The sequence below is a fragment of the Carcharhinus amblyrhynchos genome, chromosome 3 (assembly GCF_965287045.1).
Source record: "Carcharhinus amblyrhynchos chromosome 3, sCarAmb.v2.hapA, whole genome shotgun sequence".
Taxonomy (NCBI): Eukaryota; Metazoa; Chordata; class Chondrichthyes; order Carcharhiniformes; family Carcharhinidae; genus Carcharhinus; species Carcharhinus amblyrhynchos.
The window spans coordinates 34,184,120-34,210,728 of record NC_137326.1 but is presented as its reverse complement, the minus strand read 5'-3'; the positions used below and the strand labels follow the sequence as shown (position 1 = coordinate 34,210,728).

The 26,609-nt window shown below is 39.3% G+C and overlaps 1 protein-coding gene across 10 annotated transcripts in view; it reads left to right on the top strand.

Annotated features, from left to right (window-relative positions):
* cadpsa (Ca2+-dependent activator protein for secretion a) overlaps nt 1-26,609 on the top strand; it is a 513,784-nt gene that overhangs the window by 344,903 nt on the left and 142,272 nt on the right. For 5 of the 10 annotated variants that reach the window (XM_080183112.1, XM_080183098.1, XM_080183090.1 and 2 more), the window contains exons 12-17: nt 6,261-6,397; nt 14,689-14,876; nt 15,847-16,017; nt 21,132-21,233; nt 24,554-24,617; nt 24,900-25,023. In XM_080183112.1, the coding sequence (XP_080039238.1) occupies nt 6,261-6,397; nt 14,689-14,876; nt 15,847-16,017; nt 21,132-21,233; nt 24,554-24,617; nt 24,900-25,023 (786 nt within the window). The remainder of the gene's footprint in view (nt 1-6,260; nt 6,398-14,688; nt 14,877-15,846; nt 16,018-21,131; nt 21,234-24,553; nt 24,618-24,899; nt 25,024-26,609) is intronic. The other 5 variants (XM_080183125.1, XM_080183116.1, XM_080183119.1 and 2 more) reach the window with 1 other exon arrangement.

Below are 26,609 nucleotides of genomic sequence, written 5' to 3'. Positions count from 1 at the left end.
CTAAAGGGTAAGTGCTTCCCTGTAGCTGGCACAGGTCAGATAATCAGCACTGATTATCTGACAAATGCAATGTGTTTTTTCTTCTCAAATCTATCATGTTTAGAATTCTGTAGTTTATTACTCATATTTCCTGAATTTAGGTTTGACATGAAAGCTTCCATACTGCAAATCCAGATGCATGCGGTATTTGCATAATTGCCCTCTCTCTGGCTTTTATATTGTAATCAAAGGCTCCTCTTAGTAAGACTTAGATATTTCTTAACATTTTCTAACCTCCATGCAATGTAAACATGAATTAACATGACAAAAAAGACGTCAGTAATATATTTGTTCAATTATCTCTACAGCTAATTGACTGTGGAATGCTTGAAAACAGATTGCCTTGCACAATGATATCATAATGCCTGTTTCTTCACAGCAATGATTAGCACCACTGTGGTAATTATAGTCTACTGCCAGGATAAGCACAACAAATAAACTCCACATTTATATACCAGCTCCGGTTTACTGTATTCTTTCCATACTTACCATGCAACATGTGTTGTATCACATGAATATTAGTATGTAAAGTGTTACAATGCATGTGGAAACAGTGGTATTATGACATTGCTTAAAAAAAAGCTCTCGCTAAGCATTTTACTGCATCAAAAGTATTTAAATAATACAAATTTTCTCAAATTAGTAGTTGTCTTTCAAAAATATAATATAAATTTCAATTCCTATTGGATCAATTTTATCCAAGTGAAAAGCTTGAAGTATGATCTCCCGTTTTGTTGAAAAGACATCATTTTATTACATTGCTTCATTAATGTCTATCAACAGCTTTTTAAGTAAAGCTATAACATCAAGCCTTAAGAGAATTTAGTTTTGCAAAGATACTGCATGGAGTTTAGTTAATGAAGGTTATACTCATAGGAGACAATAACAAAGGTTGTGGGAGTTGGCAAATATGTATTTGGAGTATTCCGAATGCAAAACCGAGGAGTAGGTGATGCCATCCCTCCTTATCATGAAAAATACTCCTGTTTACTCATAGACTTACCGTTGAATAGCAGGCAGAAAATTCCAGCATTTAAGACAGATCTTATTTGTTTCTGTTTGATGCCTGACAAATATTCTGTATTTTGTTTTCTTTTGCTGTAGTGCATTTTTGGTGGAAATACAAGGTAATTGTGAAACTCTAAACGGTGCATCAGACTCTTTCCCTCCCGTCCCCCTCTCCGCCCCTCCACAATGAAAAATGCAAAGCAGTATCCATGTATTTGCACCAAACTTTGTTGCTATCCTATTAGATTGGTTTGGTAGTTTTGTATGCTTTAAATGCTACATATTTTATCATCAATACACTGCTGTAATATTTTCAATCTTTTCAAATTGCAATTGCTACATTTGAGGAATGCAGTACCACAATCTAGTGAATTTAATCAATTCACTTAACATGCATGTTTTTTTCTTAACTGCAGTACACTATAAACCACTTACTTTCAAGATACCAATCAAATGCATGAGTGACTAATTTAGAATTTTTCAAATTCATATTCAATTTTTATTGATATTTGTGATTAAGGAAGGATCTAAAATAAGTTTTACTCAAAATATAGACCAATATTAAATAACCAGTCAGTGCCCTGTCTGTGTCTTTAACTTTGAAAACTGCTGGCTGTCTGATCTGCATCATATTTTAATAATATTTTTTATTGTTTACTTAAACCAAAGTGTTTGCAGATCCTTAAAGGATCCAACTAAAAAGATATAATTAGCATTTTCTGGGCATTAGGAAATGATGGTGTCCTGCAGTATGCCCGTCATGTTCTTGTTATGTGCCTTTATCAGAATGCTGAGATGTGACAAGGAGAATGTCATCCAGACCAACAAAATAGACACTGTATTTTAATAAGAAAATCAGAAATATGCCATAGCATTTGTGTTTAATTTTTTTATTTGTTTGATGAATTAATAAATCTCTAACTATGATGGTGAAAGTAAAAAGGTACGTATCTTTGATATTTACATTTTAAAATGCTTTTACAATAATGTAGATCAGTTTCTCATTAGAGCATTAGACCCCACAGAACATTCTCGCAGCTAGTATCTGAAAATGGATAGCTGCCATCAATCATTGTCATTTCTTCTTTTCACTTCTCCAGCTGAGGTTGACTAGTGTCATTGTTTGTTATTGTCCAAAACAGATCTTCATTCTTTTAATGTCAAAGAGATATGACATGTGCGCATTTACCAGAGGACTGTGATAGAAAGTCACCTTTTTCATGTTTGACATCTCATTGTGAACTTTCTGCCGGAAATGTTAATAAATTTGTGTGACAATATTAATTGTCTCTGTGTTGATAAGTTAGAAAGCACTGCCAGTTGAGAATTCGCTACACATTATTGTCTTACATGAGGAAGATTCATCTTTTTTCAAATAATTTATTATTTACACCCTTCAAATATTGCCACATCTTCTTTGACAGCCATTAGCTCCCAGGTTGAATTTTTTAAAAACACAATTTTGTATCATCAGAATGTTCTTTCATGAATTTACAAATTTTTAATTCAAAGATCATTTTTTGTTGTCTTTAGGGATAAATAATTATCAGTGTGATATATTAAACAAACAAGTGGAAAGGTTGCTGTCCCACATTGGAGCAATCCAAGTTAATTTATTGCGGATTAAAAGATTCTAATTAATTTAAAGAAATCTTAAAGTGCACAGATTATGATATATAGTGTTATGTAGCATGTGCATATATGCTGTGTGAAGTACATGTGGAATTGTAATACAACTTCGTATGAACTGGTAGTTGACAGTGCTTTATAAATATCATCATTTGTAATCCTTATTATATACATCAATATAATATATAAACACTCATATGTTTCATATAATATAAATAATTATTATTAAATTTAAGTAAGTATTTTGATAATTAAGTTTATACATTGTAACAATGCACAGTGCCATAAAAATAAAATATTATCATTCTAGTCCAGCCAGCACACAGATACAGGCCAGTTAAGTTTGGGGATTATTTCCAGTATTATTCTAGGAACAGAATGAGGATAATTATTGTGAATATATTTACTTATTCACATTCTGGATTTATCTATTAGTTCTAGTACTTTTTTGTTGTAAAATGTATCAAACGATTAATTTTGATTTTTTTTACATTTAAAATGCTGAACATCGTTAGAGATGTTGATGCTGTGATTACGACTGAATGCTAAAAGTTATTTGCTGATTTTTTTTCCTGTTGATGAATATGAAATATCAGCTTTTGCCTCTTTTTATAATTAACTTACCAACCGGAATCAGACCTGCTCCTCAGAACTGAAGTAATATTGCTGCATCAAAACAAAAAACATACAAATATAAATAATGTTTGCAGAAACTTCTGTAAATTAACAAATTATTTACTGTTTCATCCATGTTTTTAAATCCTGTTCACTATAATGTTAGCTGTAGGTTATTTACCAAAAGTAGCTTCAGAAACGTTAGAAATACATTTTCAGATTTGGAGAGCTGTGTAAGAGAATACAGCACTCAAAGGATTCCTCTTTCCCAAGTTATGCTAATAGTACCTATGACTGAGTTAAGTCATTCTCTATACAGTATCAATAGGTTGAAATACCAGCTGTAGAATTTTGTTTGAACCCAACCACATTGCAAAGTTCACTCATGTTCTTCTGTATCTGACGTGGTAATGCATATGATACTGTACCATTCTTGCTCCTACATTGGCACAGAAAGTGTGTGCTTAGCATGCATGAAAGATCCTGCATTGAAAAATGGAAAGAATTTTTTTTTAAAGAGTCTGATTCTCAAACAGTACTAACTGTGGCTTTCTGTGGGACATTGCTCTGTCTGGATCTTTTAACAGTAATGTTTTGGTATATGTATTATTGTCCACATTGAGCTGTAATAATACACCAGTAGAGATTTTTTTGGTAAAAGCAATTGCTTGGAATAAAATTTCCATTTTTGTGATTACTCAACACTTAAGTATTTAAACTCAATTGACTTTATAATATGGTTCCCCTTTCTTATCATTTCATTACAATTATCTTTATTAATATTGTTTTTTGGATATTCTTGGAGTTTTGAGTTGAAACTGTCCACAGAAGTTCATTTTTAAGTCATCCTGAACTGATAAAGGAAATAAATTGTTAATTTTAAATGCTTATTGTACTCAAAAACATCTGAGTGAGAAATAGTTAAGTTACAGTATATATAAGGTGGCATTCAAGGCACTAAAAATTAATTTCATTGAAATGATTGCATGTTACTGATAAGTGTTAGTATTTATTTTCTTGATGAAGTATTTCAACATTTTTGGAATAACACCTTAAAACGTTTTTTTCTTTGCAGTTTTCCATTAACAATTGCTAAATAGGAAACACGCACAAAATGAGAAGAATATGAATGTCTGCTGTAAAATGACTTATATTACATTTATTTAAATTTTCGAGCTTAGTCTATTTCAAACTGCCACTGTTTTATTTTATTTTACCTGTTGCAATGACACGTTGCTTCATTTTTAATTAATTTCCCTAATCAGAATACTAGCCTTGACCATTAATACCAAGTGGCAAATGTCATTTATCTTACCTTTTGCACTACTGCTTTAGAAATGCAAGTGGATAATCTTGTGGCCTGTATGTAAAGTTAAAGTTGGTGATGTACAAGACAGTGGTAAGAAGGAGAAGGATTTAGAACAAAATCTTTAGTTGCACAGGATTTGGATTAAAGCCCTTGTAATGGGAAACTTACTGTATGTAATAGACAGTGAAGTCTGTCTTTAATTTGACTGACAGGTACAAGAAAACACTAGCGACTAGGGTGATTCTGACCACACCCAGAATGGCTTCTGTTTTTGTTTCTTTGGCTGATTATAGTATTTTAGTTATGCATGTTGAGATTAATTAGTTAATCCCTAGGTGTTTGTGTCTACAGGCTTCAGTTTGAACGTTCCTACTTCATTAATTCACAGCAAATAGCAGAATGTAACCTTGCTGCACCAGTCCTTTCTGCCTTTTTGTTTAGCAGTGCAGATATAGTGTCAGACTATTTTCCATCATGAATCCATTTTAATCTGCAGCGAAGCACCCCGAATCATTTCATTGCATATATTAACCATCTTTAATTTTTAGTCATACCCCAACTCATTTGAGTTGTAGAGATTACAATGACCTCTTGCTTTATTGATGCCATTTTTGCAATATAAACAATTAAATTTTGCATTTGCAATGTAATCTGTATGTATTTAAAATGATTCCACTTGATATCACTACTTCCTTTTGTTGATTGTACTGTTATCTCATGTCTGTTTTGTCCCTCCTTCACACAAGTTAGTCCCCATAAACGGTACTAACAAATTTCATCGGGTATATGGAATAGACCAGCACAGATGTTGTTAGTGCAGCTCCTCAGCCAATCCACCAGGAGGTGCACTTCAGCAAAAAAGACTTACATTCAGGTATCTCAGCCTGGACTGGAAGATTTCTCCTATGTACCATCCCCCACCTCTGCAGGATTCTCAAAATCAACATATTAATACATCCATGTCTTGTTAGTTTGAATGAGAATTTCTAAATAATTAATTTTGAAAGTGCAAATAAGAAACTAAAACTGGTTTCAGTACAGTTTCCCAGGACAGGACTGGTCCATATTATGGTTCTAATCTTAGTTTTGCACCAGCATTTCAGATTTAAGAATTATTTCTATTGTAAAACAATTGAGTTCTCATTTTTGTGACATACAGTATGTACACTTTCAAATAAAATATTCTCGCTTAAATTCTCAGTTAAAATTTGACACAAAACTGATGTGACCAAAATGGACCAACATTGGAGACCATATCAGTTCCATTAATGTTTCTGGTGCCAAGTGGCAAAATAATCCTTTAAATACAATCTGAATTAGAATTGCATTCTGTGGAATGGCAGAATCTATTGTGTAAAATATTTTACAGTAGAAATGTTAATTATATATCCATGCACATCATATGAAACTTGACTGGATATAGTTGTTTGTGCAATGTGCAATACATTTTCCATTTATGTTGTACTGGAATTGGAATACAACATTCCAGCCGGATAAAATCTGTTGCATGATAAAGTTTTTAAGAAGGCGAAAAATGAAAAATTGATCAAGCCCAGTTAGTTAGAGGGATAAATAATCCAAAAGAGCTTGTCTGCTCAATTGTCATCTTTGAAGTCTTTCCCTAAGTATACTCTTTTCTGTATATGTGCCTGGAAAACAGATGCAGACAGAGCGCAGAAGCATGGGATGGATGAATTTATCTCTGCCAATCCTTGTATGTTTGATCATGCTACACTCTTTGAAACGCTACAAAGGCTGACTCTGGACCACAGACTTAATGATTCCTATTCTTGTTTGGCAAGTATATTACTCACTTATGAAATTACAATGTGTTTGAATACAATGGGAAAATGATTTCAGCTGGCAGATTTTCATTCTATCTTAAATGCTGTCGACATAGAAGAGCAAAAAGTATACACCGGAGTGAAACAACTAAAATAATATAGATTAAATTATTAGCGACACAGACATGCTTTATTACTCTCTGGCAGATTTCAGTTCTGTTTCATACAGCTGCAGCCATTAACTTTGACTCTAAATGTCTACATTTAAATCGGGCTTCGATTTTCCTTCTTTATCACACCCCAGATTGGGAGGGGTAGTGGTGAAAATAGAGCAAATAAAATCAGGCACCTTAACTCTCTGCTATCTCATCGAAAAACTAATTTAAAGTAGCTAAACATGATTTGTCCTTCACAAATCCACACTAGATTCCCTTAATTAATCCACATTTGCCAACATGAATATTATTTTTGATGACCACAATCAGGTCATTGAGGTTGGTCTATTGGAATATTAAATCCCTAATCAAGGGGTCAATTGATGGGCCATTCAGGGAGTCTTTTCCTTGTATTTAACTGGGCGTGTCAGTTCCTATGACACCTCCTGAAGGAATTGTAAATAAAAGGATCGTGGTGAAGGGACTTTGGCCTCTGAAGACTTATTACATCAGCCCCTCCCCCTCCTCTATAATTAAGGAGAATGGGAAGATTGGAGCCAGTGTCACCACAAATACCACTCTTACTTCCCTTGATGTCCTTGGATGCATCCAATCCTATCCTGATGGCATCAGTTTTAAATGTGGTCAGCCTTTCTAATACTTTAGATCAAACTTTAGCCCATCCAGTGTCTCAACTACTTCATATTTCACTACAACTTCAGCAGCTTTTTCTTCCTTGTTAAAGACAGATACGGGGGAAGTTCTCCAGCCTCCCAGCTGCATGTTTCTTGGTGGCTGGAGGTGACACATTATTCACTGGCAGTGGATTTTCTGCTTCCCCCCGCTGTCAATAAGATTTCTCATTGATTAAACCCACAGTAGAGGTGCACTGCCAGCAAGACTGGAGAATCCCACTGGCATGAACGGCCAGATAATTCCCCCCATGAAGTGCTCATTTAGTGTCACAGCTAAGCTGTTGCTTTCTGAATGAATAGACTCCCTTTTCGGTCTTTAATTGACCATGCTTTTCCTACCATTTATATGACTAAAGAAAACTTATATTTACTACCAGTTTCTTCTCAAAGTCTCTCATTGCTGCTCTTACTTATTCACTTTCTGTCTGAATTTTCAATACTTAACCTGTTTCTCAGATACTATCAACATGACGTCTGCAGTATATCTTTTTCAACCAAGTAGCTCTAACATTATCTATCCTACCTTTCCCTCTTGTGGGAATGTACCCTGATTTTACTCAAACTACCTGCTCATTGCAAGAAGCCCATTGTTCAATTATAGTTCCAGTTACAAATCATTGCTTCTGGTTTGCTTGGGCCAAATCCATTCTCAGCCCACTAATATTGGCCTTCCCCCAATTAATTAATTTTACTCTGCATTTCTTGTACCCCTTTCCATAGTTAACTTAGACCTTATCATACTAGGATCACTGTTCTCCAAAAGTTCCCCTTCTGACCTAATCCACTTGTTTCTCTCTCCCCCACCCCCATTCACCAGAACTAGGTTCAGTAAGACCTCCTTCCTCAATGAACTGGAAAAATACTGACGTAAAACACTTGTGTTTAAAAGTGTAACATTCAAGCCAGCATTCTAAATCAGGCCTTTCCAAACTCTTTTGTCATGAGATAAGATTTTGGGGTCACAAACTCAGAGACAGGAATGGCAGCTGTAGAGCTCAGTCTGATTTCTGTCAGCTGCAAGGCTCCTTTATAGCCTTGCTTTCTGAGGTCTGTATTTGTATTTTTATAGAGGAGCATACATTTTCCTCAGCTTCCCCACACATACAACTCCTGTTCCCTGCTCAACAGCTAACCCCTACCCAACATCTCATTCCTCCCATATTTCACTCAACAGTTGACTCCTCCCACACAGGCCTACCTGACAGCTGACGCCTCCCATCACCTCCACACCCAACTGTTGACTCCTCCCACACCCTCAAATCCAACAGTTAATTGCTCCCACAGGCCTGCCCAACAGCTGACCCCTCCCACACACCCCCGCCTAACTGCTGACTCTTCCCACACACCCCCGCCCAACTGCTGACTCTTCCCACACACCCCTGCCCAACTGCTGACTGTTCCCACACACACCCGCCAACAGCTGACCCCTCCCACACACCCCCGCCCAACTGCTGACTCTTCCCACACTCCCCTGCCCAACAACTGACTCTTCCCACACACCCCCGCCCAACAGCTGACTCTTCCCACACACCCCCGCCCAACAACTGACTCTTCCCACACACCCCCGCCCAACAACTGACTCTTCCCACACACCCCCGCCCAACAGCTGACCCCTCCCACACACCCCCGCCCAACAGCTGACTCTTCCCACACACCCCCGCCCAACTGCTGACTCTTCCCACACACCCCCGCCCAACTGCTGACTGTTCCCACACACACCCGCCAACAGCTGACCCCTCCCACACACCCCTGCCCAACAGCTGTCCCCTCCCACACACCCCTGCCCAACAGCTGACTCTTCCCACACACCCCCGCCCAACAACTGACTTTTCCCACACACCCCTGCCCAACTGCTGACTCTTCCCACACACCCCCGCCCAACAGCTGACTCTTCCCACACACCCCTGCCCAATAGCTGACTCCTCCCACACCCCACATCCAACAGCTGATGCTTCCACCTCTCCCAATCCACTCATCAACACTTACATCCCTAAACTTTTGCTCTGGGGCCAGAAAATGACTGGCATTAAAATGGGATCACACCAGGAAAAGATATTGGGAAGCACTGTTCTAAATAGTTCTCGCTTCTCAGGCACGCTCCTTCCTTTCAGAATGGATTTTATCAGCTCCTTCTCTGAAAAGCAAATCTATCCTTGGACCCTCTGCAAGCTATTGGTTAATTCTGAACTCCCTTTCTTTTCAAAAGACCTGAATCATGTTAGACCTCTAATATTCTCTGCTACTGCTCCTCCTAAAGCAACTAAAAGCTGCGATCCTGACGATGAAGCATTATTCCTCTTTAACCTAAATGAAGCCTCTGAAATGATCAATCATATCACCTGTCTCCAATGCTTCTCCTCTGCTATCCAGCTAGGTGGGACTTTGGTTTATTTTATTATTGATTCACTGCATGTCAATGTTGTTGACAAAACCAGCATTCATTGTCCATACCTCGTCCATTGCTGGTTAGAAAATGGCGGTAAACCTCCGCCTTATGAACTATGTTACTTGCTTGGCTATTAATAGTAAATCACATCAGCCAGAATGGGTAAGGGACTTTAGATCTCCTTAATGAAGGGATCTTTGTGAACAAGATGAATTTTGACAACAATCTCGTTGTTTCATGGTTACCATTACTGATATCGGACAGAATTCTCCGGCCATTCACTACAGCAGGATTCTCTCGTTCCACTGGCGACACACCCCCTGCTGCGAGTTTCCCGGTGGCATGGGGTGCATTCAATGAGAATTCCCATTGACAATGATGGGAGCAGAGGATTGCCATCTGTGTTCAGCACTCCGCTTCCCGCTGCCAAGAAAAACATTGAATGAACACCAGAGAATCTTGCCCTACGTTGTTTTATTCAGGATATATTTAACTAATGGAATTTAAATTCCCTGGCTGATGAGGTGGGATTTGAACTTATGTCTCGAGATCAGTATTCCGCACCTCAGAAGTAATTACAAAGCCATTATGCTACCACCCCCAGTAATAATTAATTATTACTTGATTTGTCATGGCACAAATTAATTCCAGCCTCCCAGACTGCCTGGATCTACTCCAGTTTGCCTATCGCCACAACAGGTCCACAGCAGATGCCATCTCCCTAGCCCAACACTCAATCCTGGAACACCTGGATAACAAAGATTCTTATGTCAGACTCCTATTCATAGACTACAGCTCAGCCTTTAACAGCATTATTCCTACAAGACTTATCTCCAAACTTCATGGCCTGGGGCTCGGCTCCTCTCTCTGCAACTAGATCCTGACCTTCCTAACCCACGGACCACAGTCAGTAAGGATAGGCAACAACACCTCCTCCAAAATCATCCTCAACATCAGTGCTCCGCAAGGCTGTATCCTCAGCCCCTTACTATACTCCTTATACACTTTTGACCAAGTGGCCAAATTGTTCTCCAATTCACTTTTCAAGTTTGCTGATGACACCACCGTAGTGGTCGGATGTCAAACAATCATGGGACAGAATGCAGGAAAGAGATAGAGAATCTGGTGAGCTGGTACAACAACAATAATCTCTCCTTCAATGTCAACAAAATGAAGGAAATAGTCATCGACTTCAGGAAGCGCAGAGGAGGCATGCCCCTGTCTACATCAATGGGGACGAAGTAGAAATGGTCGAGAGCTTTAAGTTTTTAGGTGTTCAAATCAACAACAACCTGTCCTGGTCCCTCCATGTCAATGCTATAGTTAAGAAAGCCCACCAACACGTCTATTTTCTCAAGAGACTAAGGAAATTTGGCGTGCCAGCTACAATTCTCACCAACTTCTACTGATGCACAGTAGAAAGCATTCTTTCTAGTTGTATTATGGCTTGGTATGACTCCTGCTCTGCCCAATAACACAATAAACCACAAAAGATCATGAATGAAGCCCAGTCCATCACTTAAACCAGCCTCCCATCCATTGACAATGTCTACACTTCCCGCTGCCTCAGAAAAACAGCCAGCATAATTAAGGACCCCACGCACCTTGGACATACTCTCTTCCACCTTCTTCCATCGGGAAAAAAATTCAAAAGTCTGAGCACATGTACCAACTGACTCAAAAACAGTTTCTTCTCTGTTCCCATCAGACTTTTGAATGGACCTACCTTGCATTAAGTTGATCTTTCTCTACACCCTAGCTATGACTGTAACACTACATTCTGCACTCTCTCGTTTCCTTCTCTATGAACGGTATGCTTTGCTCGCGTAGCATTGCGAGAAACAGTACTTTTCACTGTATACTGATACATGTGACAATAATAAATCAAATCAAATCAAAAATTAAATTGCTTGGTTCCAGTGATATCATTGGCACAGCATTCTCTCCCAGCACTGCACTCTAATTGCAGGAGCCTTCCAGTGATCCATTCAGTTATCTTCCTTAAATGTTACTCCTTTATAACATTGGACAGGGTTCTCCATAGCCCATCTTTGACTTGTTGGCGATGGCAGCCTTCCATTGGCCAGTGGTGGGATCTTCTGGGTTTCCCATTGAACGCATCATTCACTGCCATGAAAGCTGAAACAGGGGTGTGCCAATGGCGGGACTGGAAGATCCCACTGGTGTGAACAACGGGCTTTGATTTTAGTGACTCTGACTGGTAGAAGTGAGTTGGTGAATGGGATGGGGGCAGAAGTGGAAGGAAACTCAAATACTTCCTTCTTGTCCTAATATGACACCTATACATCTAACACTGCACCCAACCCAAGTCTGCAGGGCCCATGGAGATTAGGCTCCAATCAATTTGGGGCCCAATCTACTATTTTAACCTGAGGCTTGGGCTGGGGAGCAGTGGTGACTTCCTTGCCAGGCCAGACCTGGTAAAAAGAGCCAGGGCCAGAAGAGGCCCATCAAAGTAAGGGTTTTAAGCTTTTTCCTCCCATCTTCCCTGAACTACAATTCCTCTGCCGAACCCCACAAATCCACTTACTAAGTACTGCAAACTGTTTGCCCAAGCTTTCTCCAGAGGCCTCCTTCTACCGTATCTTAAAAGACTGTAGCCACATCTTGCTGACTTTCTGGTCATTAAAATAGGCCAAGCTTACCTGTTGCTGGTCCCAATTGGGCATTTAGCTGTCTTTACTGCATTTCTGCCTGAACCTCAAATCAAGCTTTCCTGTAAGCTTCTACGTGTCCACTAATGATGCCAAGCTATACCTATTCATCACTTTTTTCAATCCCTTCACTGCCTTGATGTTGACAAACAAACAAGACAGAATTTTTTCCAACCAAATATTGGAGACGCCAAAACCCATCATCTTTGATCCCTGCCACAAACTCATACGCCCACCCCAGTGTTTCAGGCTGAACCAGACGGTTTGCAACCTTCACATCTTATTCAACCATGAGCCTGGGCTCCGATCCCATATTCACTTTCTCACTATCCACTTTCAAATCTGTAATATTGGCTTTCTCCAACCTTAGAAAGCCCATCTGTGGCCGAAGCATTCATCCACGCCTTTATTACCCCTGCTTTCCCCGGTCTATGTTAACTCTCAGTCATCCACTGTGTGAATTTTCAAATTATGTTTCACTTTTTACATTCTCTATGACCCCATCACTCTCTATCTCTGTAATCTTCTCTGGCAGTACCCTATCAAACTTTTCATTTCCCTCCACCTCCTTTCCATTATTCCATCTTTGACAGATGTGCAATGAGCTCCTGAAATCTCATGACCTGGAAGCCCTTTCTGAGGCTTCTTAGAGTTCCACCTTCCTCTCTCGCTTTAAGACCTATCCTTAAAATCTATCTCATAGACCAAGCTTTTGGCCACCTCTTCCAATATACTTTTTAAGCTGGCATCCACATTTTTTCTCACATTCCCATAAAGAATTTTGAAATAATTTTCAACATTAATAGACTATATTTAAAACTGTTAAACTTGGTAGCACTCTCACCTCTGAGTCAGAAGGTTATGACTTCCAGAAGAACTTCCAAGACTGTGTACGTAATCTAGCCTGATCCTTCAGTTCAGTTCTGAGGAGTGCTGGTTGTTAGGAGGGCAGCCTCACAGAAGAGATGCTAAATTAAGTCTCACCTTGGCCTTCCAGAACAGGAACAGAGAGTTCTCCCAATGTCCTTATGATGGTGCCGCAGCAGTGCCTGGGAACCCAAACTATTTTCAAGTTTGAGCCTCATTTGAATGTATCTGGAAAGATACGGGCAACAATGGGCAGCATAATAGCACAGTGGTTAGCACTGCTGCTTCAAGCTCCAGGGACCTGGGTTCGATTCCCAGCTTGGGTCACTGTCTATGTGGAGTTTGCACATTCTCCTCGTGTCTGCATGGGTCTCCTCTGGGTGTTCTGGTTTCTTCCACAGTCCAAAGATGTGCAGGTTAGGCTGATTGGTGATGCTAAAATTACACCTTAGTGTCCTGAGATGTGTTGGTTAGAGGGATTAGTGGGTAAAGTATGTAGGGATGTGGGGGCAGGGCTTGGGTGGGATTGTGGTCGGTGCAGACTTGATGGGCCAAATGGCCTCTTTCTGCACTGCAGTGTTTCTATGATTCTATGAAATGAGAACTTTGCTACAGCTCATCATTTGTGGGAAGGTAGGAGGCGACTTGCTCCTGCATTGACTAGGTCAGCAGACCAAGCCAAGAAAGAGTGAGAAGGCTGATTCCAAGGTGAGGTGGGCATAGACTGCAATCCCATCCCATGGCAGCACGGTGGCACAATGGTTAGCACTACTGCCTCACAGTGCCAGGGACCCAGGTTCAATCCCCAGCTTGGATCACTGTCTGTGGGATGTCTGCACATTCTCCCTGTATCTGCATGGGTTTCCTCCAGTGCTCTGGTTTCCATCCACAGTCCGAAAGATGTGCTTGGCCATGCTAAATTCTCCCTCAGTGTACCCGAACAGGCGCTGGAGTGTGGTGACACGGCGATTTTCACTGTTACTTCATTGCAGTGTTAATGTAAGCTACTTGTGACACTAACAAATAAACTTAAAATAACGTAAAATCCCTTCTCTGCAATATGTAACCTTCTGGTTGGAATTGGATTGGATAATTTCAGTCCAGACTCTAGTGGGCACAGGACAAAGTTGCTCACAACTTGTCATGGGTTTGCTCTTGTTTTTTAATCTCAAAGTAGAGTAAAAGGACAATTATGTTACAAATGGCTTTGCCATACTAGAGTTCAGAGATAAAATTTTCCATTCCTTGCAACAAATTCCTCACATCGGTGAACACAAAATTTCCCCGAAAAGATGTTGCATTTTGTTTTCAGAGATTCACTTTTACTGTCAACTTTAATAATTGCTTCTGTTCAGGAAGGGTTCCTGTTTTCTGATGTAGGTTCCCAAACAATATTTCAAATGGTATATTAATTATTATTGATTCACACATCCTCTGTAATATAAATGATGTCCCATCGAGTAGTTAATAACTTCATCTTCTGTTTACAAAAGTTTCCTGAGAGATTTTGATTTTCTATTCCATAGGGCTGGTTTAGCCCTGGCCAGGTATTTGTGCTCGATGAATATTGTGCACGTTATGGGACCAGAGGCTGTCACCGACATCTGTGCTACCTCAGTGATTTGCTTGAAAGGGCAGAAAATGGAGCAATGATTGACCCAACCCTTCTTCACTACAGCTTTGCCTTCTGCGCTTCACATGTTCATGGCAACAGGTAGAGTTCAATTCCAGTGTAACTTACGAGACCGTGGGCATTGCGATGACCAAAACAGTGGGTTTTGAATTAGTTTTATGCAGAGATAAATGTTTATATTCCAATATTTGTCATGATAAGATGAAAAGAAAATGAATTGCTGAGAACACAGGAGGATCTTTTCCATACAATGGTTGTACCCATATTTCCCATTCAAAACTGACATAAAACAAAGCACTAGCACACCAATATCTGTATGTGCCTTTGTTGTATTTCCAAGCAAAACATTTATCAGACATGTGACCCAAGACAAATGGAAAATGATTCGTTTAAAGTATGAAATGGTCATAAGGTGGAGACAATTCCCATAAATACTTCCACACCTAGAAACTGAGTAATACTTATCACCAATAGAGCACATTATCCGCAAGTATGTGGACAACTCTGATGTTGTATTGAAGTGGACAAATACAATAGAAAATGTTCACTTGTATTATAAGAATATGGGGGAGAAGTTCCGCTGCGGGAATCGTAGTGGGGCCATGCAAAGGTCCGGCAACCTTGGGCAGGATTTTCTGGTTTTGGGGCAAGCATAATTGGAAAGTCCCACCCGTGAAGCAGGGATCTCTCACATGCTGCAATTTATAAGAATTACTCCAACATGAAGGATGAACGTTTTAGTGGAATATCCTCAGAGGTCACCATTTTTACATGAGCATAGTTAACTTCTATTTGGATTTACTCAACACGTCACATGAACAAACACTTTGTGGTATGCTGGATGATTCTGCAGAAGATACTTATTTAATTTTAATAGATTTTTTTTCCAGATGTAGCTTATGTTTTAGAAGTAGTTTTGTTTGCTTCTGTTTTTCATTCATTATTTCTTTTCCTTGTTTACTTTACTTTGTTGCACTTTGATTTTTCTTTATTTCTTTCACGCTTCCTTGGTTCTGTTTCTGGCTTTCTACAAACCAACTATCATTTAAAGTGTGAAAGTGGCAGAGTTACTTGTCTCACAGCCGAGTGTAGATGGTGAGGGGGATAAATCACTCAATCCCACAGCAAATGAGCCAGAGATTGACCTAAAAAAGGACAGGAAGGAGTCTAGAAAAGGTTCTAAAAAGGATGCCAAGCTACAACCAAAACCTGAACCAAAAAGGTAAGTGCCACTATGTGCAGTTAAAGGTAGCCATTAAGTGAAAAAAAAACTGCACATTTTATATAACAATGATAGTAGCTAACATGATCAGAAATGGCAACAGGTCTCTGTGTGTGTACATTTTCTTTCCTCTACGCATTGATTCCTTTCATTATTTATATTTTTGATTTCCTCCTCCCCCCTTACGGTAATATATATAATTTCCTGGCCAAGAGATCTTTCCCAAGATCTCTGTTAATCTTGTTCTGTAGCTGGCCTTAAGGAGGTGTGTGATTATTTGCTAATTCACTTGACCTCCAATTCTCTGATTCCCCTTGTGGGTAGATGCCTCATTTTTGCACTGTGCCTAGCTTTGACAGTTGACATCTCAGAATTTCTAAATAAAGAATTTCAAACGCAAAGCATTTCCCAACTTAGCAAATTGGTGTATTAATTCTCTGAGTCTCTAACCACCCGAGCTGGTATTTGACGCCCTCACTATTCACTTTTTCAAGGGTCTAATATCACTAAATGTTTCATATGTTGTGTTATATGAAGGGTGCTTATGAAAGATACCCACAGAGGATAAAGCAAACATCTTGTAACTGAAGGCTGTGACATATTCAAGGCTGGCAAGAAGGATCAGTAAGCCAGATCCACAAGTCACTGTTTCACAAAAGATCATTTGCATAAATGCATCATAAAAAATTAGAAATCCACGTTAGTAAAAATATAGACTTAAGTGAGAAACATGGATGTTAATACTGAGGAACAATTTGTGGGTACTAGAAATCAAACAAAGTTTTATCTAAATATTAGCATTTAGCCAGTATTATTTAACCATATTGCTGATTTACCTGAGTATCCATGGTCAAGAGCACCTCCATACAATTCACAAAGGTAAATGTCAGGAAGCGTTTGGTGGACATACTTAAAACTTAAAAGCAAAAGAAACGCTTTTTTTTATAACGAGATTTATTCAAGTCCTCTGTGATCCTTAGAACACAGCTAAGAAGGCGAATAAAAAGTTGTTCTTTCAGCATTTGGTGGCATCAGTTGAAATAAAGAAGTAGCCATTTATATTAAAATAAACAGGGTCAAATGTAGGTCTAACTGCATGTAGATTTTAATATGTGCTAGAGATAAACATTATCTTTTCATGTGACGGAGTTGCAGTAAGTTGTCTGTTTGTATTGTGTTATTATTGGGTCAGACAGTGAGACAACAGTAGCTTGCAGTCAGTCAGAGAGTACAGAGCGAATGTGATTCAGATGTTACAGGACAGCCTGAAGGTCAAGACTGACAGAATGACAAGCTGTCACCAAGAAGAAACTAACTAGCTGGTGTCCTAGGTTCCAGTACACTGAAATGGTCTTGCTATCTGATCAATGTCAATGTAGAAAGTAACAAAGGTTTCGATGCAAAACATGTATGTTATTATTTGCAAACCTTAAAAGACATAGGAAAATAGTTTTATTTATATGAAGCAAAAATTTCCATGTATACTTTTCAGAAAGGATATTTTAGAAAATGCAAAAGAAATAGGTAATGATAAAATCATCAAACACAGCAACTGTTATGAAAAGAGCTGTCTAATGAAGGAATTAATATTTTAGAGAATAATATTTCATAACTCAATTTAAAGCAACTCTGCAGAGACATTATTGCAGTAAATTCCAGTCATGCAATTGTAAATCTATATTACCCCCTTTCTTTATATGAATAAATATTGACAGTAGCTCCAGTAGTGTATAATATATTATTTTGCTGTTGAGCTACTTAGTCTTTTTTTAAAATTCAGACTTCATTTTTATCATTAAGCCAGATTTTCATAAAATCAAACCAAATGTAACTCTGCACACTCAAAACATTAAAAATTCCCTTTCGTATTTTCTCGTCAATTTGAGAAAAAAGATTCACTGAGCCACAAAAGCTATAAAAAAGTAGCATAGCAGGGGCTTGATTATTTGTAAATTTTGACAAAAAACATTGGAAATTTTATTATTTGTGACATGGCTCGAGATAGGAGACTGTGAGGAGAGTGAAGCTGACAGAACTGGTGCTAACCACTGTGACAAAGACTTGAAAAGCAACCAACATGACATCTTTCCTATCACGCTGCCGAAAATGTCATCTTTGTGAACGACAGTGAGAAAATGGTTTGCCGAAGTTTTGAAAGGTAGAGTCGAAAGACGCACATCATGTCAGATGTAATATAGTCCGCAGCTGTTTGAGAAAGGAAATCCTAGTGGCCATGATGGGTTTCAGTTGGCAGGCCCTCCGAGACATCGAAACCACTCCAAAAATGGCTACAATTGACCTGTGGATTGTACGACTTTCGTGGTCAAATGCTCGGTTTCCATCATGAGTTATGCCACACAACAGCCAGCTGTTTGCATCTGCTTGGAGTAAAGGCTTGGGTTTCTATGATGAACGGAAGCAAATAGAATTTTAAAAAAGGAGCCTAGTTTAATTTTTCAACACGCTTATGTTTTATTTTATCACACTGCATAGTGTCTTTTAAATGTGCTGTGAAAGAGTTACCGTAAATAGGGTTTTAGGGAAGGAAATCCAGCCCGTTTTGCGAACAATATGCTATAAGTGTCATTTTGTGTTACATGTTCAACACGGCTTTTAGCTCAGGTATCAAAACATTCTGCAATTGGGTGTAGCTTCCATCCTGCTGTAATGTTAAAACAAAATATGCACTCGGCACAGTTTATCTTGTCAGCGCACGAATACTGATTCCTTTACTGTGGCATACAGCCCATTTTCATTAATATCTGAGTAATGCTTAAATAATTAGCAATCTATTACCAGGTGCAAATCTTAAATCTCAAACCAAAGGCTTAGCTTAATAATTCAAAGATCTCATCATTCCATATTTGAATTTTTAAAAATTGAACAGCACTTTCAGCGATGAAAGAGGCATATTTTTGAAGTTGTGAAGCCAACATGATTTTTGTATTGGTTTGTTTCCACAAATCTGTACATTATTACAATGTTCTTGAAATTATAAGGCGTTTTTATAATCTGACATCTGCACTGAAATTCTTTTGCTGTAATTTAAGAGGAAGTGCATAACTTCTAATGATAAGTTTCACCAAAATAAACATAAAAAGAATTAGCTTTCCAAGCTCCAGAGTAGGATTTCATGTGTGATGATTTGCCATATTAACAGTTTTCTAGCTTGTTGGTCACTGCAGTATAGATGGTAATTTTTGAGCCTAAGGTCACATTGATGCTTGCAAATAAAGAGAAATAAAGCTGACCAATTAACCCCTGACAGGAGGTTTATTAGAGGTTCTGTAATCCTTTATCGTGCTTTTGTGTTGCCAAACAGGCTGGTGCTGGGGATTTGCACAGCTTAAAGTGTACACTGAAGGAGGCCTATGGAAAAGAACTGTTTATTCTATTCACAGTCTACTCTCACTACAGAAAGGGAGACTGAGCTAGTGTGGACTGGATAGCAAAATACAAATCCCTCCACTTTGCTTTTGACTGAAGAACCTGGTAATGTTGTTTGTCTGGGCTGTTGCTTCCTTTCGTGAAAGGATTAGGTCGGCCTCTTTCCCTCTTATTATGGATTATTGGCTGGTGTAAATATTCAGGAACTATCCATATTGTTTAACCTGAAGTTGTGAAATAAAAAGGAAATGCTTATTTGTGCAGGACTGAATTTGCTCTCTTTTATAAAACACACTTCATCCAAAACTTAAGCCATATGGGAAATAGCCTGGGAAAAGCAACCTTCTTGTCGTTTTAATGATATGTTCCCTGCTTACTAAGTACAAGAGGTCAAAAAGTGGCACTGAGTATTTAACACAAAGATATTTGAATTGTGCGGTGCAATTTTTTTTCAAAAAACATAGTTTGTCATCTTTAAAATCCATAAGATGCAAGGCAATTTTTTAAAAATTTAGCTCTTTTTGATTCAATGAAGATGGAATACACACTTTTAAAAATGTAAATCCTTTATTTCATATTCACAGTTTGCAAGCATGCTTAAGTTTTTGTTTTAAATGAGAATGTCCCAGTATTTTGGCTGCAGGTTAGCCTCTGAAGCAGGGCAAGGTATCAAACTGGGAAGGAATGTCACCATCAGTTACAGATTGTAGGCAATTTCATGTTAGCATGCTTTTCTCATCATAAAATAGAGTCCGCTTACAGGCCTCCCACCCTGCTCAACCAGTGTGTTAGCAATCTGAAAATGCAAGTAGTAGCCTACTGACCATTGCTGTTTTGCAGGGGTCATTTGAGTAGGAGATGGGACAGCCACTTCAAAAGTGTCCAAAGCTAATTGCAATATTTAAATTGAGATCATTTGATGTCACTTGCTGCATGCACTCTTGCAGCTCCAGCCTACATTAGCTGGAGCCTGGGCAAAAGGGGAGACAAAAGGTAAGTTATTCTTTGTGGGGCCAGGAAGAGAGGAGTTTCTTCAAAGACCACAAAAACAGTCTGGGCACTACTGCTAATCCTCCTTCCTTTCCTACCTAACATCTTTCAGCCAGAGATCGGCTGCAGGTGGGCTGTTCCAGGGCACTTGATTCACTGGATACCATCCCAATGTTAACAAGGCCTGGAGTTCAAAGTGGACCAGATCTTGTGTCATGACAACTGGTGGCTTGCTGCTCTCTCCTGCCAGTTGCTCGAAGCCTGCTGGGAGGGAACATAGACACGAAATCAGGTTTTCACCTAAAACTTTGTTTAATAACCCCAAAGTAGCCATGCACCAAACCTTAGTACAACCACAACAAAACAAAATGATGTCTTTGTCTATCAACCAGTAAGCTGCTGAAGAGTGTTTCAGCCTCATAGCACAATTATGTTTAATGGCAAATTAAAACCAATTCATATTTAATTAGAGTTTGTTAATCTGTTGTCAAATAATTCAGTAAGATATTAAAAACAGACTTTCCAAATGAAATTTAAATTGTCTGGATTGCAGGAGAACTTCAGTACAAAAGCACAAAAATGTTTCTTATTTATAACACAGCCTTAAGAGGTTGATACGTTTTAAGAACTAAACTGGCTGCTGCAAAGTAGAAATGAGTGAATATTAGTTCATGAGTTTCTGGTTATGAATTAAATTAAGGAAGGACAGAGCTAAAAGTTATTTTCTCTCTCTCCAGACCTGATGGAATAGGAACTGTAACAGTGGAAGAAAAGGAACGTTTTGAAGAGATCAAGGAAAGACTGCGCATACTACTTGAGAATCAGATTACTCACTTTAGGTGAATACGAACAGATTGAATGTGAAGCCAGTACTTTCTACTTGTGGCAAGTAATAAAAGGTTGTGTCATTTTAGTGCTGAGAACAGCAAAAATTAACTTAGTGGCCCACATCCTCCAATAGAATTAGCCATGAGCTTTCAGACATTTGTTGTTGTTGTATTTCAGGATGCAGAGGAGGTCCTGACCCATGCATGTTTTCAATACTTGCCCAGAGGGCTGAATGCCCTCAATCTGTCCAGAAGCTTACCCCAGGATACCCATACCTGTTAATTACACACAAGAACACAAGAAATAGAAGCAGGACTAGGCCACCAGGCTCTTCAAGCTTGCCCTGCCATTAAATATGATCATGGCTGACCTGTGCCAGCTTCAGCTCTTTTGCTGTGCCATTTCCAATTATAGGCACAATACTTTAGTTGAAAGTGATCAGATCAAAGTTCTGCAGTCCCACCACATCCAATTATGATTGGTGTACAATTAAACAAGAAATTGGCGGAGAATGTTTCACAAACATCCCCTTACTGATGGGGGAGCCTACCACGTTTGTGCAAGAGAGAGAGTTGAACTATTGCAACCATCTTCAGCCAGAAGTGCCGACTGGATGATTAATTTCAGCCTTCCTCTGAGGTCTTCAACATCACAGATGCCAGTCTTCAGCCAACACAGTTCACTCTATCAGATGCCAATAAATGGCTGCTGGCGTAGGACACAGCAAAGGCTATTGGCTCTGACAAAATCCTGGCTGTAGTACTGGGGTGGCATGGTGGCATAGTTGTTAACACTGCTGCCTCACAGCGCCAAGGACCCAAGTTGGGTTCCCAACTTGGGTCATTGTTTGCATGTTCTCCCTGTGTCTGTGTGGGTTTCCTCTGGGTGCTCCAGTTTCCTCCCACAGTCCAAAGATGTACTGATTAGGCAGATCGGCCATGCTAAATTCTCACTTCGTGGACCCAGACAGGTGCTGAAGTGTGGCGCCCAGGGGATTTTTCACAGTAACTTCATTGCAGTGTTAATGTAAGCCTACTTGTAACTAATAAATAAATTTAAATTGTGCTGCAGAACGTGCTGTTCCCATTGCCAAGTTGTTCCAGTACAACTTCAACTCTGGCATCTACAGGCAATGTGGAAAATTGCCCAGACACGTCCTGTCCACAAAAAAAGCAGGACAAATCAGCAAAGTGATGGAAAGTGTTCTGGGTGGTGTTATCATGTAGCACTTACTCAGCAAAAACCAGTTTGCTGCCGCTCTGTTTGGATATCACCGCGGCCATTCAGCTCCAGTCTTCATTATAGCCTTGGCCCAGTCATGGACAGAAGAGCTGAATTCCTGAGGTGAGTTGAGAGCAACTGCCCTTGGCATCAAGCAGCATTTGACTGAATGTGGTGTACAGGAGCCCTAGCAAAACTGGAGTCAATGGGAATCATGGGAGAAACTCCACTGGTTGGAATCATAGCTAGCACATAGAGGGATATTTTTAATTGTTGGAGGTTGCTTATCTCTGAACAACAGCGCAGAAGTTCTTCAGGGTAGTGCCTAGGCTCAAATATCTTCAGTTGCTTCATCATAATGGGGATGTTCACTGATGATTGCACAATGTTCAGCACCATTTGCAACTCCTCAGATTCTGAAGCAGTCTGTGCCTGTATACAACATTCAGGCTTGGGCTGATAAGTGGCAAATGTATGCCGCATAAGTGCTGTACACTAACCATCTCTAACAAGAGTGAATCTAACCATCTCTTCTAAATATTCAACCCTATTACCATCACTGAATCTCCCACCATTAACATCCTTCGAGGTTACCTTTGATCAGGAACTTAACTGACCAGTCAAAGAAATACTGTGGCTTCAAGAGCAGATCAGAGGCTGAAAAATCTGCAGTGAGTAACTCACCTCCTAACTCCTCAAAACCTGTCCGCCGAAGGCATAAGTCAGGGATGTGGTGGAATACTCTTCACCTGCCAGAACATTCCCATCAACATTCTAGAAGCTTGACACCATTCAGAATAAAGCAGCCCACCTGATTGGCACTCCATCCAACATCTTAACCTATCACTCCCCCACAGTAGCAGCATGTGCACCAGCTACAAGATGCACTTCAGAAACTCAGAAAGCTTCCTGCGACAGCACCTTTCAAATCAGTGATCTTTAACACCTAGAAAGACAAGGGTAGCAGAGGCTTGGGGCCACCACCCACAAAGTCCTCTGCAAGCCACACAATATCCTGACTTCAAACTATGGCCGTGAGTTTCCACTCCTGTTCAAGTTGGGCAGCTTTGGGAATGAGAGCCAAAAATATTAAAGACCAAAGTCATGTTTCATGTTGACATAAAAGCAGGAAGCGATCATGCCCTGCCCCTTTCAGTGGTGGGTCCCATTCCTTGCTGTTCAATGTTGGGAATCTCATTGTAATAAATTAGTGTTTCATTATTGGGCCCATATACCAGAATCAGACGCCATGTGAACAATATGTTCATGGTGATGTAATATGAGGACAGCGTGTAGCATGACTGGTCTCAGAAGATACACACCTGGCGTGCAGTACTCCCAGAGGAATTCAGAGGAGAGCACAGTGCTCGGGGAAGAGGGTAATGCCCAGGGGTGCCAGTTCAATGCCAACTCGATGCCAGACATTGTACCTTGGTGAATATTGTTTCCTGATGTGCTTGCTGTTTGCAAGTGGCACACAAGTCATTGATTTGCTAAGTTGATGGCGGGACAAGCAAATCAGAGGCTGCCAGCCAGCGATATGATGTGAAGCCCCTCGCTGCCTATCTTTTTCTTCAAAGTCACGCACTGCATGGTGGAAAAAGCTGCCATTGCCATCAATGGCTTCAAAACCACTTTTCCTGCCTGAGGCCAGCGTTCGCCACCAGTGGTGAAAATCTTACTCTATCTCACTGTTGTTGGGTGAAAAGCCTGGAATTCTCCTCCTAACAGCGGGTGTATATACACCATATGGACTCCAGCAGTTTAAGAAGGTGGTGTTGAGCCAGTTAGGAATGGATAACAAGTGCTGGCTTTGCCAGCGAAACTCTCATCTCATGATTTAATTTTAAAAAGTACTATTCAATGGATGAAAAGATAGAGACAGACTATTTAGCTACCTGTCTTCTTTAGTTCAGCTTGTTTGCATAAGCAGCAGGTGGATATGTAAATATTGTAATGCAGAATAAGTTACTGTTCTTTTAATCTACGCCAATAAGAAGGCTGAGGTTATTCAATGAATAGTGCTTTTCGTGGTCTACCAAATTACACAGGATGCACATTTTAAGACATCGTGTGGGTATTCAATTAATAAAATCTCTCATGCTAACAGGTACTGCTTTCCTTTTGGACGACCTGAGGGTGCATTAAAGGCTACCCTGTCTCTCCTGGAGAGGGTGAGTAGTTCATATTTTACTGTGTGAATTTCACATATCAGGAGTAATTTCTGGTTAATGTGCCGTACATATTCAAAGTACAATTGGCCAATATCTCTTAAGAATTCCTCCTAAATACTGCAGATATTGTCCAGGCCCAGTCTTTGGTGGAGTCATTAGTTGCAGCCCACTCCAACTACGTCACATGCCAAGAAAAGCCACATGGGACAAGTCATAAAGAGCCTTCCATTTCTGTAACTCAGGATGTATATGTAATGTGCTGTCATTTCTGTAATTGCAAAGGTGCTGATGAAGGACATAGTAACTCCTGTTCCTCAAGAAGAAGTTAAAGTTGTCATTCGGAAATGTCTGGAAAAAGCTGCTCTGGTGAACTACACACGACTTTCTGAGTATGCCAAAATTGAAGGTAAGTAGCAGAATGATTTCTGATGAATGCAGTTCAGTGGACAAAGCACGTGGGGACAGATTATTCATAAAACGCATATGTAAATAAGCATTTATTCAGACAAGTAGTATTTTATATATATATAGTCTTAAAAATAAAATTTTAAAAATTTGTAAGCAATTTAAACATTAAGAGATAGTTAGCACTAAAGTATTTATGAGCTGTGCATTGCAGATCTGATCTGGCTATTGTTAATAATCAGTTATCAGAGCAGACTACATTGGAAATACTTTTTTTTGTTAAAAAAACTTGAGAATCAATCATAAATTCTAAGCACAGTGTTTCAACACACAAATGTGTATGCAAACTCAAAGCACAGTCTCTCTAGAATTACTAGAAATAACTGATTTGTCATGATCCACTAGTTTAGATTTGGGAATCTCTAAAGAAAGTGACCTTCATTACCAGATACATTATGCAACAAAAACAGAAATCTCGAATAGATTTTAAGCAACATTTTATTGTGACCAGCATGTATGAAAAGAAGGTAAGCTTTTTCTATACCATCACTGGAATTTGAAAGGGTTCCAATGGGCTGCCAGTTACATTGTGCTGCTGTAGTAAGATAAGGTAGAACATTAACATTACTATTACGCTCATGTCCAAGAATGTCAGAAATATGGAAGATCTTATTATGGTGTTGCACTGTATTGGAGCATTAATGCACAGTGCCACACAGCAAAAAAGCAAAGGCTTGTCTTCCATCACATGCAGAGTTCCTGATTTGAATTATGTTGTCGTCAGGTAAAGAGGAAGGCACAGTCTCAAAAACAGAATAAGATAGAATGGGGAGAGATCGGCAGGGTACAATCAAACATTATGTTCGGGGACACATAAGAGAACATATTGCTGGTGGTCTGGGACAGGATCACCCAACCGCCCATGCATGGTCATGTCAGCAGTTGGGTAGAGTAAAATAAATGAGAAGGGAAGAGAATTAAATACAAAGGGAGTGAATTTCTGTCTGCTCCCACTTTCCTGTCATACCTTCGGTGAAGGAGTCGTGGAACTCCAGAAATACACTACTTGCAATGTTTTTCCAGAATTTTTGTAATTTTCTCGCCGAAGTTCCATCAAATGTGTTGGAGTACTTAATGGAAATTCACATCCAAAGACATAAGACAGAATATTTTTCAAAAAATAGAAAGTTTGATTTGTGTTTTCTAATTCAACTCTGTCTAATAAGTACTGTCTGTACAATAATAATTTAGCATTGTGTCTGTTGAAGTCAAGTTCATATTTGATTTGTTTATGTTTGTTATATTCACAGATGTTTAGCCTCCTATTCAACAGGATTTTGTGAATTTGTATATTGTTGACGTGAAGATGGGGAGGGTCTATTTTAATTTACTTTCAAAGCAGGATATGAAAGTGGCATTTGATCTTGTGGCTATAGTCCTGATATACTGATACATTTTCATTTTGGTTTACAAATGTTCTTAACAACTGACACACTTCAAACTGATTTTGATATTTGACCAGTCTATCCTCACTTCCTTGCTTTCACCATTACAGGTCAACAGTTTGTACAGGTGAATCACTAGTTT